This window comes from Lutra lutra, chromosome 18 (genome assembly GCF_902655055.1).
Source record: "Lutra lutra chromosome 18, mLutLut1.2, whole genome shotgun sequence".
Taxonomy (NCBI): domain Eukaryota; kingdom Metazoa; phylum Chordata; class Mammalia; order Carnivora; family Mustelidae; genus Lutra; species Lutra lutra.
In genome coordinates this window covers 36,605,869-36,618,548 of record NC_062295.1, presented here as the reverse complement: position 1 = coordinate 36,618,548, position 12,680 = coordinate 36,605,869, and the positions used below count along the sequence as shown (strand labels likewise).

At 46.0% G+C, this 12,680-nt stretch overlaps 1 protein-coding gene across 1 annotated transcript in view; it reads left to right on the top strand.

The window, feature by feature from the left end:
* Window positions 1-2,763: 2,763 nt before the first annotated feature.
* The window catches only part of WIPI2 (WD repeat domain, phosphoinositide interacting 2), a 36,704-nt gene continuing 26,787 nt past the window's right edge, over window positions 2,764-12,680 (top strand). Inside the window, exons 1-2 of the mRNA XM_047713396.1 lie at window positions 2,764-3,024; window positions 9,553-9,635. Of these exons, the coding sequence (XP_047569352.1) occupies window positions 2,951-3,024; window positions 9,553-9,635 (157 nt within the window). The 5' untranslated portion in view covers window positions 2,764-2,950. The remainder of the gene's footprint in view (window positions 3,025-9,552; window positions 9,636-12,680) is intronic.

Genomic DNA, 12,680 nt, shown 5'->3' with positions numbered 1-12,680 from the left:
AAAGTTCAGGATAAAAAATGACAATCAGAGGTGCTCAGTTGTTAAACATCTGGTTTCGGCTCAGGTCATGATCCCAGAGTCCTGGGATCAAGCCCCACATTGGGCTCCATGCTTGGCAGGAAGCCTGCTTCTCCCTCTCCCACTTGCCCTGCTTGTGTTCCTTTTCTTGTTTTGTATATCTCTGTTAAATAAACAAATAAAATCTTTTTAAAAAAAAAGAAAATCAACAAATCACTGAAGTAGTAATTAGAAAAAGTTTATTGTGTACACACCAGAGACAGTTTGCAAACAAGGAGCATTCAAACCGAAACATGTTAGGAGGCTCAGAGGTATATCATTTTTTTTAAAGATTTTACTTATTTATTTGACAGACAGAGATCACAAGTAGACAGAGAGGCAAGCAGAGGGGGGCGAGGAGCAGACTCCCCGCTGAGCAGAGACCCCCCCCCCGGATGCGGGGCTTGATCCCAGGACCCTGAGATGAGGACCCTGAGATCATGACCTGAGCCAAAGGCAGAGGCTTAACCCACTGAGCCACCCAGGCACCCCTCAGAGGTATATCATTATACAGCAGCTCCTACAGTGACTATTCACTCTTCACAGTGATTGGTTACTATATTAGAATTTTCTCAAATGCAAGAGAATTGGTTAGCAGTGATCACATATCAATTTTGCAGAACTACTTTGTTTTGCTTATGATTTTCAAAGACACCAGCAAGAAGTGACTCAGGACGAGTTAGCCTTGCCTGTCTTGCAAAATAAGCTAAATTAAACTTTGCTTGTCTGACTAAACTGGTTTTGTATACTCAGAGTATTTTCAAATCTGGTCTCTGTTTCTTCCTTTTTTTTTTTTAAGATTTTATTTATTTATTTGAGAGAGATAGAGAGAGAAAGAAAAGATGAGGAGGTGGGAGGGGCAGAAGGAGAAGCAGACTCCCGCAGAGCAGGGACCTGAAGTGGGACACAATTCCAGGACCCTGAGATCATGCATGACCTGAGCTGAAGGCAGATGTTTAGCCAACTGAGCCACCCAGGTGCCCTTGGCTAGTCTTTGTTTCTATTTGATTTTAACAGGTAGATGCACGCAGTATCTCATTTGCTTTTAATTTGCATTTCCTTGATGAATATTAATGATGATCACCTTCTCAGGGGCTCATTAGCCATTTTGCTATTTTGTGAAGTGCCTGTGCGCAAGTATTTTGCCCAGTAAAAAAAATGAGTTGGTATTTTCCTTACTGATTTGCAGAAATTCTTTGAACATTCTGGAAAGACATCCTTTGTCAAAATTCATTTTGCAAATATATGTATTGCAAGTATATGTAACACATTCTGAGGTTTGCCTTCTCAACGTTTCTTGATAGTCTATTGGCAAGCAGTTGTGCTTAATTTTGATGAAGATTAATGTTTTATATTGTGGTTAGTACTTTTTAAAGTACTTGCTTAGAAAACTTTATTTACCCCAAGGTCATGAAGACATTCTCCCATGTTTTCTTCCGAAAGGCTTACTGTTTTACCCCCACATTTATGTCTACAATCCATCTCAAACTAGTTTTTGAGTTTGGCGTGAGATAGGAGAGTCAGCACCTTTTATAGAAAATCGTTGACTTTCCTCAACAATTTTCAGGGCACTCTTGACTCTGTGGCTAGAAATAACTTCCGTACCCACAAATTTGATTGTGCCGTTCTCCTGCCTAAGTATTTTCAATGGCAGTCCATTGTTCTTAGGATAATGTTCAGTCTCTTGCTTAATGTAGCTTAACAACCCCCAACTTGGTTTGGCCACCTCCGACTTCACAAGTCAAATCTGTCTCGTGTTCGCCGTCCCATCCGAGCTCAGACACACTGAGCACAGCATTCCCGAGACACACTCATCTGTGGACCTTTGCGATACAGAATGCTTCCATCTCCTTGGACTGGTTACCTACGATTCAAATTCCAGGTCTCCCCTTCTTCAGGAAGCCTTCTCTGACTGCACAGTCCTTATCCTTTAAGTCTAGGTTGAGTGACCTCATTATGAGCTCTCTTGTACCCCGACTTGTAATTGTGCTTAATTACAAGTAATCTGTAATTTCTCTAAGGGAAAGGAGGCCCATTTAGTTCACATGGAAGGTACTTCCTAAATATTATTTCCTGTATGAATATACATAAGGTGGACTCCTCCGCGTGGGCCTTGCGGAAAGGGGTTTCTGTTCTCGGATCCAGCACTCGGCGAAGAGGTTAGTCTTTCTGAGCTTCAGTTTTCAAATCTATAAAATGGGAATGCAGTGTTCTCTAAGTAGGGTTGCTGTAAGCTGTACATAAATATTTAGCACGACTGGCACACGGCGGGCCCTTTTAATATTGATAAAGTGGTGGAGTGTACCGAGCACCTATTCTTTTTTTTTAATGATTTTTTTTTAATTTATTGATTTGACAGAGAGAGATCACAAGTAGACAGAGAGGCAGGCAGAGAGAGAGAGAGAGGGAAGCAGGCTCCCTGCCGAGCAGAGAGCCCGACGCGGGACTCGATCCCAGTACCCTGAGATCATGACCCGAGCCGAAGGCAGCGGCTTAACCCCCTGAGCCACCCAGGCGCCCCCGAGCACCTATTCTTTTCCATGCGCATGCGTCGCCCTGGGTCCGCCAGCAAGCCCGGCCGGCGCGTCCCCACGCGTGCGCGTGTTCGACCAGAACCCCGGGCCCCGGCCAGAGGTGAAGGGGCGGGAACTCCGCAGTACGCCTGCGCCGTAGGGAGGCCATGCGCCGAGGAGGCGGGGCCGCGCAGGCGTGCAGGGTGCCCCGGCTCCGGAGCATAAACAAGAGCGGGCACGGGATGAGGCGGCGGTTGATCCCCGGGCAGCCAGCTGCGGCCAGCGAGGCGGCGATCGGGGCCCGGCGCCGACCCTGAGCGCACCCGACACGCCTTCCCGCGCGCGAGCCCCGGGCCGGGCCCGCCCGTCGCGCGCCCACCATGAACCTGGCTAGTCAGAGCGGCGAGGCCGGCGCCGGCCAGCTGCTCTTCGCCAACTTCAACCAGGACAACACGTAAGGCCGGGAGGGCATCGGGGGGCCGGGGCCGGGGGCCGAGGCCTGGGGTCGGGACGGGCGGGAGCCTGGGGCCGGGGATGGAGCGGGCGGGACCCCGACCCCGAGGCCGAGGCCGGGGCCGGGCCCGAGATCGGGCCTTGGAGGTTCGGCGTGGAGGCCGGGGAGGGCGGGGGCGCCCCTGGGGGCGGGCCCGGAGCGTGGAGGGAGGGGCGCTCTGCTCGGGGACCCTCCGCGCTTTGCGCTGGAGCTGCGATCTCTGGGCGGGGAAAGTGATGGAGTTAGGGAGGTGTTGCACCCACCCACCGAAAGGTTGCTTTACCCTGTGGAACCTCCTTTCTCACAAAGTTGGGGCACAACTTTGTGGCTTGACCAGTTGTCTCAGACGCTTCCGGAGCGGTGAGAGTGGGTTTCTTCCTGTATTCCACCTCCCCTTCTTCGTCAGCCCTCTTCCTCCACTCTTTCCCTTCTTCAGGCCCTTCTCCTAGTCGCCTCATCATCTTAGGGCCTCTTTCCCTTCTTTGCTTTCTTTTACTTCCTGTCTCGCTGTTTTTAGGTGACTTTGATGTCCTGCCCGAGCAAGAAACAGATTTAGCAATAGCCCTGGCCTCTGATCTGGGAGAAACTGAGCCAAGAGGGACATCTTGGGGATGTCCCAAGGGGAGGAGCGGCCACTGATGCCCACCCATGGTTTGGAACGGTGTTTGTCCAAACCCATGTGGGTTTGAGGCTGATTCTTCGGAGGCTGTGTGGGTGACCTGTGAGGATAGTTAATAGATGAAGTTTCTGGAGAAGGAAGGAGGAGTTGTGGAACTGGAAGGGAGGAGAGCCATCTTGGGAAGTGAGTAAGAGGAAGTGATGTAAGTGAGGAGGAATGGGTCATTGGCTTCATAGTAAGTAGTTGATTGAGTTGTTACTGGCTGAATGGTATCAGCAAAGTAGAAAAAAAATTTTTTAAATGAAAAGTTCATTGTGGGGGACAAGCAGCAGGTGCTCAGCAGCATCTCCCCAGATTTGGGAGGTTAGTGCAGAGGGTCCGGCAGGGGGAGCCCACCGAGGGTGGAAAGGAAGCCAGTCTCCTTCAGGGACTGCACATGAGGAACCCGAAGTTCACAGAGGTCCTGAGCTGTACTTGGATCTTCCACTTGGCCAATAGTGGAGTGGGGGATGGGACTGACTTCTTTGCCAGTGATCTTCCCACCTTGCCCCACTGTCTTTTCTACCTAAAAGGTAGGAGTTTGAGGACAGTGAATTTAGAAATCATACTGTAGCAATCTTTGAAGATTATAACAGCCAGATATATAAGCATACTGTGTGACCAAAAACCAGCACAACAGAAACATCTTGGACAACCTGTTGCATATGGTTGTAATTGGGATAGACCATATTATATTCATCCAAGAAGCGAATAGAGCATTTCAAACCATCTGTGATTTGGTTTTTCAGCCCTTAGTATTTTGAGATCGGTAAGAAGTGGTAGCTTCGTGGTTGTTTTTATGTCTTGTATAAATTAGTGAATTTCCAAAACATTTTCTACCTTTTTTTCTCAGGTTTTCACTACCCATTATTTATTTGAAAGTAAATAAAATATGAGAATGTGTTCTCTTTGGCTCTCATTTCAAATGGGCTCCACATCCCATATATAATAGACTGTATCAGTCTGGCTTGAAATTAGACCTTTTCACACTTGAAAATCATGTGCTTCCCCACTCCTCAGTGGGTCCTGAAGTTCAAGAGATTTCTGAGATTTCTGTGTCCTAATCTGGACTTGCCAGAGACCTTGATAGAGTGTGAACATAAATTGCTAAGGGTAAGTTAAGATTATACTAGAAGTTTATCAGTTAAAATGACTGTAATTTGTCTTAAAGAAACGCACGAGTTTCTGAGGAAAGGCTGCACGGTTTACCCCTTTGCCTCCCTTATCCAACTCCAGAAACTATAGAGGAACACAGTTTTTCACAAGACAAAGGTTATTGATGTGGGATCCACATTAACTGTAATGAGTGAGAAAATCTGGAAGCCATTTCACTTAGTAGAATAGGTGTATGTTATGCAGGAAGGCTTAACAAAGAATACTCCTTGTATAGCAAGCTATATCCTGCTTTTTTGAACAGAAAGTATGCTCATTTTTCTAGGATTCTTTCCCTGAAAGTATGAATAAGTTTTGTTTTGTTTTGTTTTTTAAAGATTTTATTTATTTGACAGAGAGATCACAAGTAGGCAGAGAGGCAGGCAGAGAGAGGGGGAAGCGGGGTCTCTACTGAGCAGAGAGCCCGATGCGGGGCTCGATCCCAGGACCCTGAGATCATGACCAGAGCCAAAGGCAGAGGTCTTAACCCACTGAGCCACCCAGGCGCCCCTGTTTTGTTTTGTTTTTTAAGCAAGAGCAGTGAAAGCACTAAAACAGCTGATCTCAGTCACCTATTGTCTGGTTAGTTCCAATCCTAGTTTCTGGAAGTAACAGTGTGGAAGGCTTATTTTGGGGGGATTTTTGGCTTTTGAAATTGAAGTTAACAAACTAATAAGTGGCAGAGTGTCACTTAAATGAAAATGTCAAGGACTGAAGTCCTCCATCGGATGCCTCTTAGCTTGTGGGAAGCCCATAGTTCGGCAACGTCTGTTTTTTTTTTTTTTTTTTTTTTTTTTTTTTTAAGAATTTATTTATTTATTTGTCATAGAGAGAGAAGCGAGAGTGAGCACAGGCAGACAGAGTGGCAGGCAGAGGCAGAGGGAGAAGCAGGCTCCCTGCCAAGCAAGGAGCCCGATGTGGGACTAGATCCCAGGACGCCGGGATCATGACCTGAGCCGAAGGCAGCTGCTTAACCAACTGAGCCACCCAGGCGTCCCTGGCAACGTCTGTTTTAAACAACACTCCAAAAGGGGCAGATGAAAGAAAGGGACTTGGTTTTCCAAGTTTTTCGTTTGTAGCATTGATGTTGTTAGTGTCCAGAAAAGTTATAGAGATGCTTGTTTAAATGAGATTCTTCTAGGTTACAGAGATTATTCTGGGAAAGTCACTAGTCTCCACTTTCTCCTCATCAGTAAATTGAGAGGCTTGATTGTGAATGGATTTTAAGGATCCTTCAGCCTTAAAGTTTTAGGTCATTCCGCCTGCTGGGTAGAGAGTGTGTTAGAGGAAGGCAGGACAGTCACCCAGGAGGATGTCGTCCAACAGCAGTGGCCCGTGGAGAGCAGACTGGTCAGCCGTTGGGACTTGGTGTGACCTGTGGGATGTGGAAAGTGCAGGGCATTTAAGGTTACTCCCAAATCTCTGGTTTGGGTTTGGGGTGAACAGTGATTCTATTATGGGGGAAAGGTTAGAGGAAGATTCAATTTGGGGACAAAGGATGAATTCTGCTTTGGCTCCTGTGGAATTTTCAAGGCCGTAGGACTATCCAGGTGGAGATCCGGGGTAGAAGTCCTGTGAGCTGAGGGAAGGGCCTGCTGCCCGACTAGCTTACTAGTGAGGGCCCAAGGTCAGCAGTTCAGGTGGTTTCCTTTTTATGGGTGTGGACAGATGCTATGCAGCCCTTTAATCAAGTAAGAAGGTGACGGAAAGGGAAAGCTTTTTGTGACTAATTACTGATAAGAAGGCAAAGAAAAGAAAAAAGGAGTTAAGAAAGAGATCCGATTCACATTTGAGGGTATTTTTGTTTTTGCTGTTTTGTTTTTAGTGGCAATCACTGTCTTTTAGATAGTGTACACTCAAGTTTAAATTTAGTGACAGACTTGCAGTTAAAGAGGGTGGGTCAGACATGAGCATTTATTTTGGCTCCCTCCCAAAACCCCACTACAAATATCAACCAATAAAATACCAAAAGATATTTTAAAAGGTTGAGACCGGTAAGGAAGGAGTCACTAGCAACAACATTTTGGCAGCTAACAAGTAGTGAAGGAGCATGACTCCCAAATTGCTAGTGAAGAAAGTGGAGAGCCAACCTAGTTTAAAGTGCAAGTAGGGGCTTGAGTAGATCTGTCCTTTTTTCTATTATAGTGAGCTGGGGGTTTTCCCTTTGTCAATAAAAGATCTCTCTCTCTCTCACATGCACACACGAACGTTTATTAGGGAATAAGATTATTTAAGAAGGAAATCTCAAACTTCTCTATTACTCTGCCTCTCCCATTAATATGTCTGCCGTTGTATGGTCAGGCAAATCATGAGAAATTATTAACGGACCGTTATTATTATTAACGGAAATTATTATTGGACCGTTCCCCAAAGAGGGATGTATGAACCTGATTGCTGGTGTTACCACCCTTTAAAAACATCTACCTTTATTGATAAAGTATGCATTCGTATTATAGCATATATGCATGTCAAAAAATAATTGAAATAACTGAAATATTTTTGGTTACATTTTTGGCTGATTGAGGTTTTGTAAACCGTGCAATTAAAATTCTAGCTCAAGTGTTCAATATCCTAAATCAGCTTTGGAATATCTGTAAGAACATCTAAGTTCTGATGTTTGATCACCAAAGCCCAGCTTTGTTTTTTTAAGATTTTATTTATTTATTTACTTGACAGAGAGAGAGAGAGAGAGAGAGAGATCACAAGCAGGCAGAGAGAGGGGGGGAAGCAGGCTTCCTACGGAGCAGAGAGCCGGATGCGGGGCTCGATCCCAGGACCCTGAGATCGTGACCTGAGCCGAAGGCAGAGGCTTTAACCACTGAGCCACCCAGGCGCCCCCACCAAAGCCCAGTTTTGACAGATTCTTCTGTTAGGAGCACAGCATCAAAATCCATCTTCTCATTAACTAGTTAAAGCTCCTTAACTCTGCCCATGAAAGAAAGCCTCTCTAAGCTTCTTTTATATATAAGGCCAATAGGCTTGGTGATTTGCTTCCTAAGTCAACAAGAAATTAGAATGGGAGAGGGGCTGTTAATGTTGGGGGCAGGGCCACAAGGAAGTGACACCTGTCAGCAGAACAAAAGGTGGAAAATGTATTTAGAAACTCAGCGCTACAGCCTGGCCATCTGAGGTCAGTACACAAAACCCTCAACTCCTTACTAGCGTCTGAGAGGGTCACTGTATTCTAATAGTAGGGTAAGTTTAATGATGGGAGCCCCGGAAGATGTTAAGAATTTCCCATCCCCTTGTGATAGGAACACAGGAAAGCATATAGTACAAGAGCGACTTTTTCTCATTTTTTAATCAGAAATGGTGGGGGGGGGTATTGGTGCTTAATAATTAGTTATCTGGAAAACATTCTCCCAAACACCCAACTTTCCAAAAGTTGTAGATTGTTGAGAGTTTGTCATATTTTTTAGCTTTCCTAGGTATTCTTCTATTTTTTTTTATTGGCACCTTTATTGCTTTTCAAAATATTTACAGGTAACAATACCTAATCACTTCATCGATACCATTAATTCAGTACAGTGAAGGTTTTTTTTTCCCCCAAAAACAGATTGGTAGAAGGAGTTTTGTTTCTCTTTATACATCTAAGATGTAGAAACCCATTACAGCTTAAAAATTTAATAGTGCTTATAAGCAGCTCCGTTCTTAGAATGTACTCTCCTCCTGCATATGGATGAAAGAGAGGTTGGAAATCTCAAGTTTTTAATAAGGTTTTTAATAGGTGAAATGGCCATTAGAGGGGCCCTGGTTTTTCTCTTGTTGTGCAGATACTCCTGGTCTCGTCTTCGCTTTGTCTCCTGCCTCCACTTGTCTCCACGTCCTCCCAGACACTGAATTCACAGCAGTCCCAGGAGCCACTTCCTCGCCTGTCCCACGCTTCCTACTTCCTTGGCTCATCTTCTGTGTCTCAAAGCTGTGCTTTCTTCTGTTTGTTTTTTTTTCCTGCGGTCAGTCACGTTCCAGCGGGTAGTAATCGTCTAAGGAGGAAAACCTTCATGGAGTGTCCCTCGGCTCCTGTGCTGGGGGCCGGGAGGGCCCGCGAGGTCCCTTGAGGCCTCTCAGCCACCACCTGGGGGCTGGTGTCAGGTGTGAGTGGCTTCACCTTTTCTTCGTAGGTCAGCTGTGCAGTCCGCTGCCAGATTCTAAGTTAGCTCTTTGCTCCGTTTTATTTCCACCCCACTGTCCGGCCCGGGCGTAACACAGGTGGTCGAACTGCATTTGCTGGGGTCTGGCCGAAAGGCCGAAGGGTGTCATCGTCCCCTGCGCTGTCCTTGTCTTTGCTTAAAGTTTGGGGCGTCAGCTTACTTAGCCTTTGGACTCGCACGTAGATGAGATCACCTGAGACACCCCCTCTGCTCGGAGGGGGTCACTGACTTAGGGCCGATTACTTCCATTCATTTGTCACATTTCTCTTTAAGGTTTTGTAGGCTTTAGACAAGATACTGCCTGTACTTCATTGACCTTCACCTTTCCCTGGCTGTGAGCCGGGCCGTCTCGCCCTACCCCTTTCCCCTTTCCTGCTCAGCCACCACTCACCTACCGCAAACGATCTGAAATGATTGGTGCAAATTTTTGGTAGAGATGGTGGTTGCTGGTTGGTAACTTGGAGCTAGTTTGTGCATTATCACTGTCTACACGTATCAGCTCTTATTTCTGATTTGGCTTTTTTGCAGGTCCCTAGCTGTTGGTAGTAAGTCCGGTTATAAATTTTTCTCCCTTTCTTCTGTGGATAAGCTGGAACAGATCTATGAATGCAGTAAGTGTTTGCTTTATTTTTCCCCTTTCTTAAAAAAAAAAAAAAAGACAAATGATACTTGAATTGGAATGCATTCTCAAATTCTGACACTGTGATTGAAGCCCCGAGACCCCTTGACCAGTACTCTTCTCGTCCCTCGATCCCCACAGATGGTACGTGGCCTCCAAGGTCTGTGCATGTGCGTACTTCCAAGGGTACGCATAGAAACATTTGTTTTATGGGTGGCTTTTTTCTAACACATGATACCATGTTGTATGTATTATTCTGTCATTGCTCCCCACTTTAAATGCCATTGTGTAAACCACTTTGGTTTCTGTTCTAAAGGGCTTCCAGAAAATGGAAAACCTCACAGATGCTGTAGGAATGATTTATTTTCTTCTGTCGTCGTCTTCCAGCAGTTGGGTCACCCACATGTCAGAGGCGATACGGGACTGTGGAAGGGTCGTGTGAGCTTTGACTTCATGCTCAGTCACTCACTTGTGACTTTACGTAGACTGCTTCATCTCAGACCTGGGTTTCTTTGGTTTTCGTTTGTGTGTGTCTGTGTAAGTCGTGCTTGGAGATTGCATGGGAGGTACAGACCCCTCCTCCCCAGAGTGAATATGCTAGAAAGCTTGGGGCTCTTCCTATATACATAACTTATTTCCTATGCACTTAACATAGTTACACACGTGTAACATACACGTAAAGGTATACTTTTGTCTTTGTGTGTGGTTCCATTTTATAGAGGCGAGCTTGTAATACGCTTTGTTCTTTATTTTTGTTTTTAAAAACATGACCTCTTTTAGATTGAGGTGATTGGATATACGTGCGAATGTTGGAAATAATACAGATGCCTTACACCCTTTTCCCAGTTTCCCGCAGTGCTAGCATTGTGTGAAAGCGCAGGGTAGTGTCAACAGCCAGTAGAGCAACATTGACGGGACCCATCGCTCCCATTCGGGTTTCCCCAGTTCTGCTTGTACACACGTGAGTTTTTATAAGTTTTGTACGGTCTTAACACCCTTGCACGTTCCTGTTCTACCAAAAGCAAGACTCTAGAAAGTTCCGACATGGTAGGATTCTTCCTGCTATCCTTTTATGACCATACTTGTCTTCTTCCTGTCCCCCCACCCTAATCCTGGCTAATCACACATCTGTTCTCTGTTTCTTAAATTTTGTCATTTCAAAAATGCCATATGAATGGAAGATTATAACCTTTTGGGGTTTGCTTTTTTTATTTAGCATAATTCTCTGGAAATTCATCCATGCCGTTGCGTGTGTGTCGGTAATTCCTTTTTATGACTGAGAAGTATTCCATGGGTGTGGCCGGACCACAGTTTACCAGTCCCCTGTTGAAGGGCAGCTGGGCTGACTCTGGTTTTTGGCGATTACAGATAAAGCTGCTGTGAACAGAGCTTTGGGTAGATGTAAGGTTCTATCTCTCTGGGATAGATACCTAAGAGTATATGCTGGGTCATATGGCACACCCCCCCCATTTTTTTTCTTTCTTTTTAAAGAAGCTGCCTAAGTATTTTCCAGGTGGCTGTACCATTTTACCTTCCCACTGACAATGTATGAGAGATCCACTTCCTCCGTCTTTGCTGGCATTTAGTGTTATCGCTGTTTTTTTCATTGTGGCCATCCTGGTAGGTATCAGTAGTGCGGTCTCATTGTGGTTCTGATGTGCTTTTCTTTAACAGTTAATGACGTTGAGCATCTTTTCGCATGCTTATTTGCCACACGTATATTCTCTTTAGTGAAATGTCCACGTTTTCGCCCATGTTCTTGTGGGATTATTTGGGTTTTTCTCTTTTGATGTTGAGTTTTGAGAGTTCTTTTTATATTCTGGATACTAGTCCTTCGTCAGACATGTGGGTGTTTTGTTTTGTTTTGTTTGAAGATTTTATTTATTTGACAGAGAGAGATCACAGGTAGGCAGAGAGGCAGGCAGAGAGAGAGGGGGAAGCAGGCTCCCCGCCAAGCAGAGAGCCCGATGCGGGGCTCAATCCCAGGACCCTGAGACCATGACCTGAGCCGAAGGCAGAGGCTTAACCCACTGAGCCACCCAGGAGCCCCAAGACAGGCAGTTTGTAAGTATTTTCTCTGCCTATGATAAGCAGCCCCGAAACCTGCCTGTGGCCTGACCTCCGTTAAGAATCCTTGTTAGAGAATTAGGAGCTGTCCACACAGCATACTTGTAATTGGTCACATGGGGTGTGCATTCAGGGAGAGACTGAATACTTACCATGTCAGCTCTGTGAGCGTGCAGTTGTGCCGTCGGATTTCTTCCTTATTAACAATGTCAGGATCTCCCTCCTGAGCGACTGTTCCAGTGCTGCCAACTTTGCTTTCTTGATGGTCTGGTGTTCCATTCTGGAATTCTACTCTGCCTGCCGATAGCTCTGAAGAAGGGGGAGGTGGGGAGAGTAGGGCCAGCAGGCTTCTCCTTCGTTCTTGGTTCCATTCACTCCATGAACACATCTCAGGAACCTGCTGTGTGTGGCCCTATTCTGCACATGGAGATGCGGTAGCGGCCACGTTCCTGTCCCCTTGACACTTGTGGTTAAGTGGAGAGAGACAACAGAATACGTGTATCTGTGTCCACTGTTAGGCTGGGGACACGGCGACAAGCAAAGACACAAATACCGCCTCCCACCCCTGTTGCATAAGATGAAGATGTCAGGGAAATGTCCCTTCTTCTGCCTGTTGCTTGAGATGGAGGAGTTCTTGTGGTCCACCACTAGGGGAGAGGGTTTACAGCCTCCCTCCAGGCCTCAGCCCCCTCTCCTCAGTAGCCCTTCAGGTGACCCCTCCCCTCCATCAGTGGAGTGGCGGACTTCTCTCCGTTGTTTGTTGCTGCCTCAAAGGCTAGCACCCAGGCCTTCTCCCAGGAGCTCTCCAGTGTCTCTGACTCATACTTCCTGTGGGTTGCCTTAGAGTTTACTCCTTTTTTTGTCTTCAGACTTGGCCTGCTGATGATTACTAAATCTTCTTTTCAAAAAGCCTCTTTTTCTTGTATGTAGCTCGAAGATGCGATCTGGGTGATAAAACGGCTGGGAACTC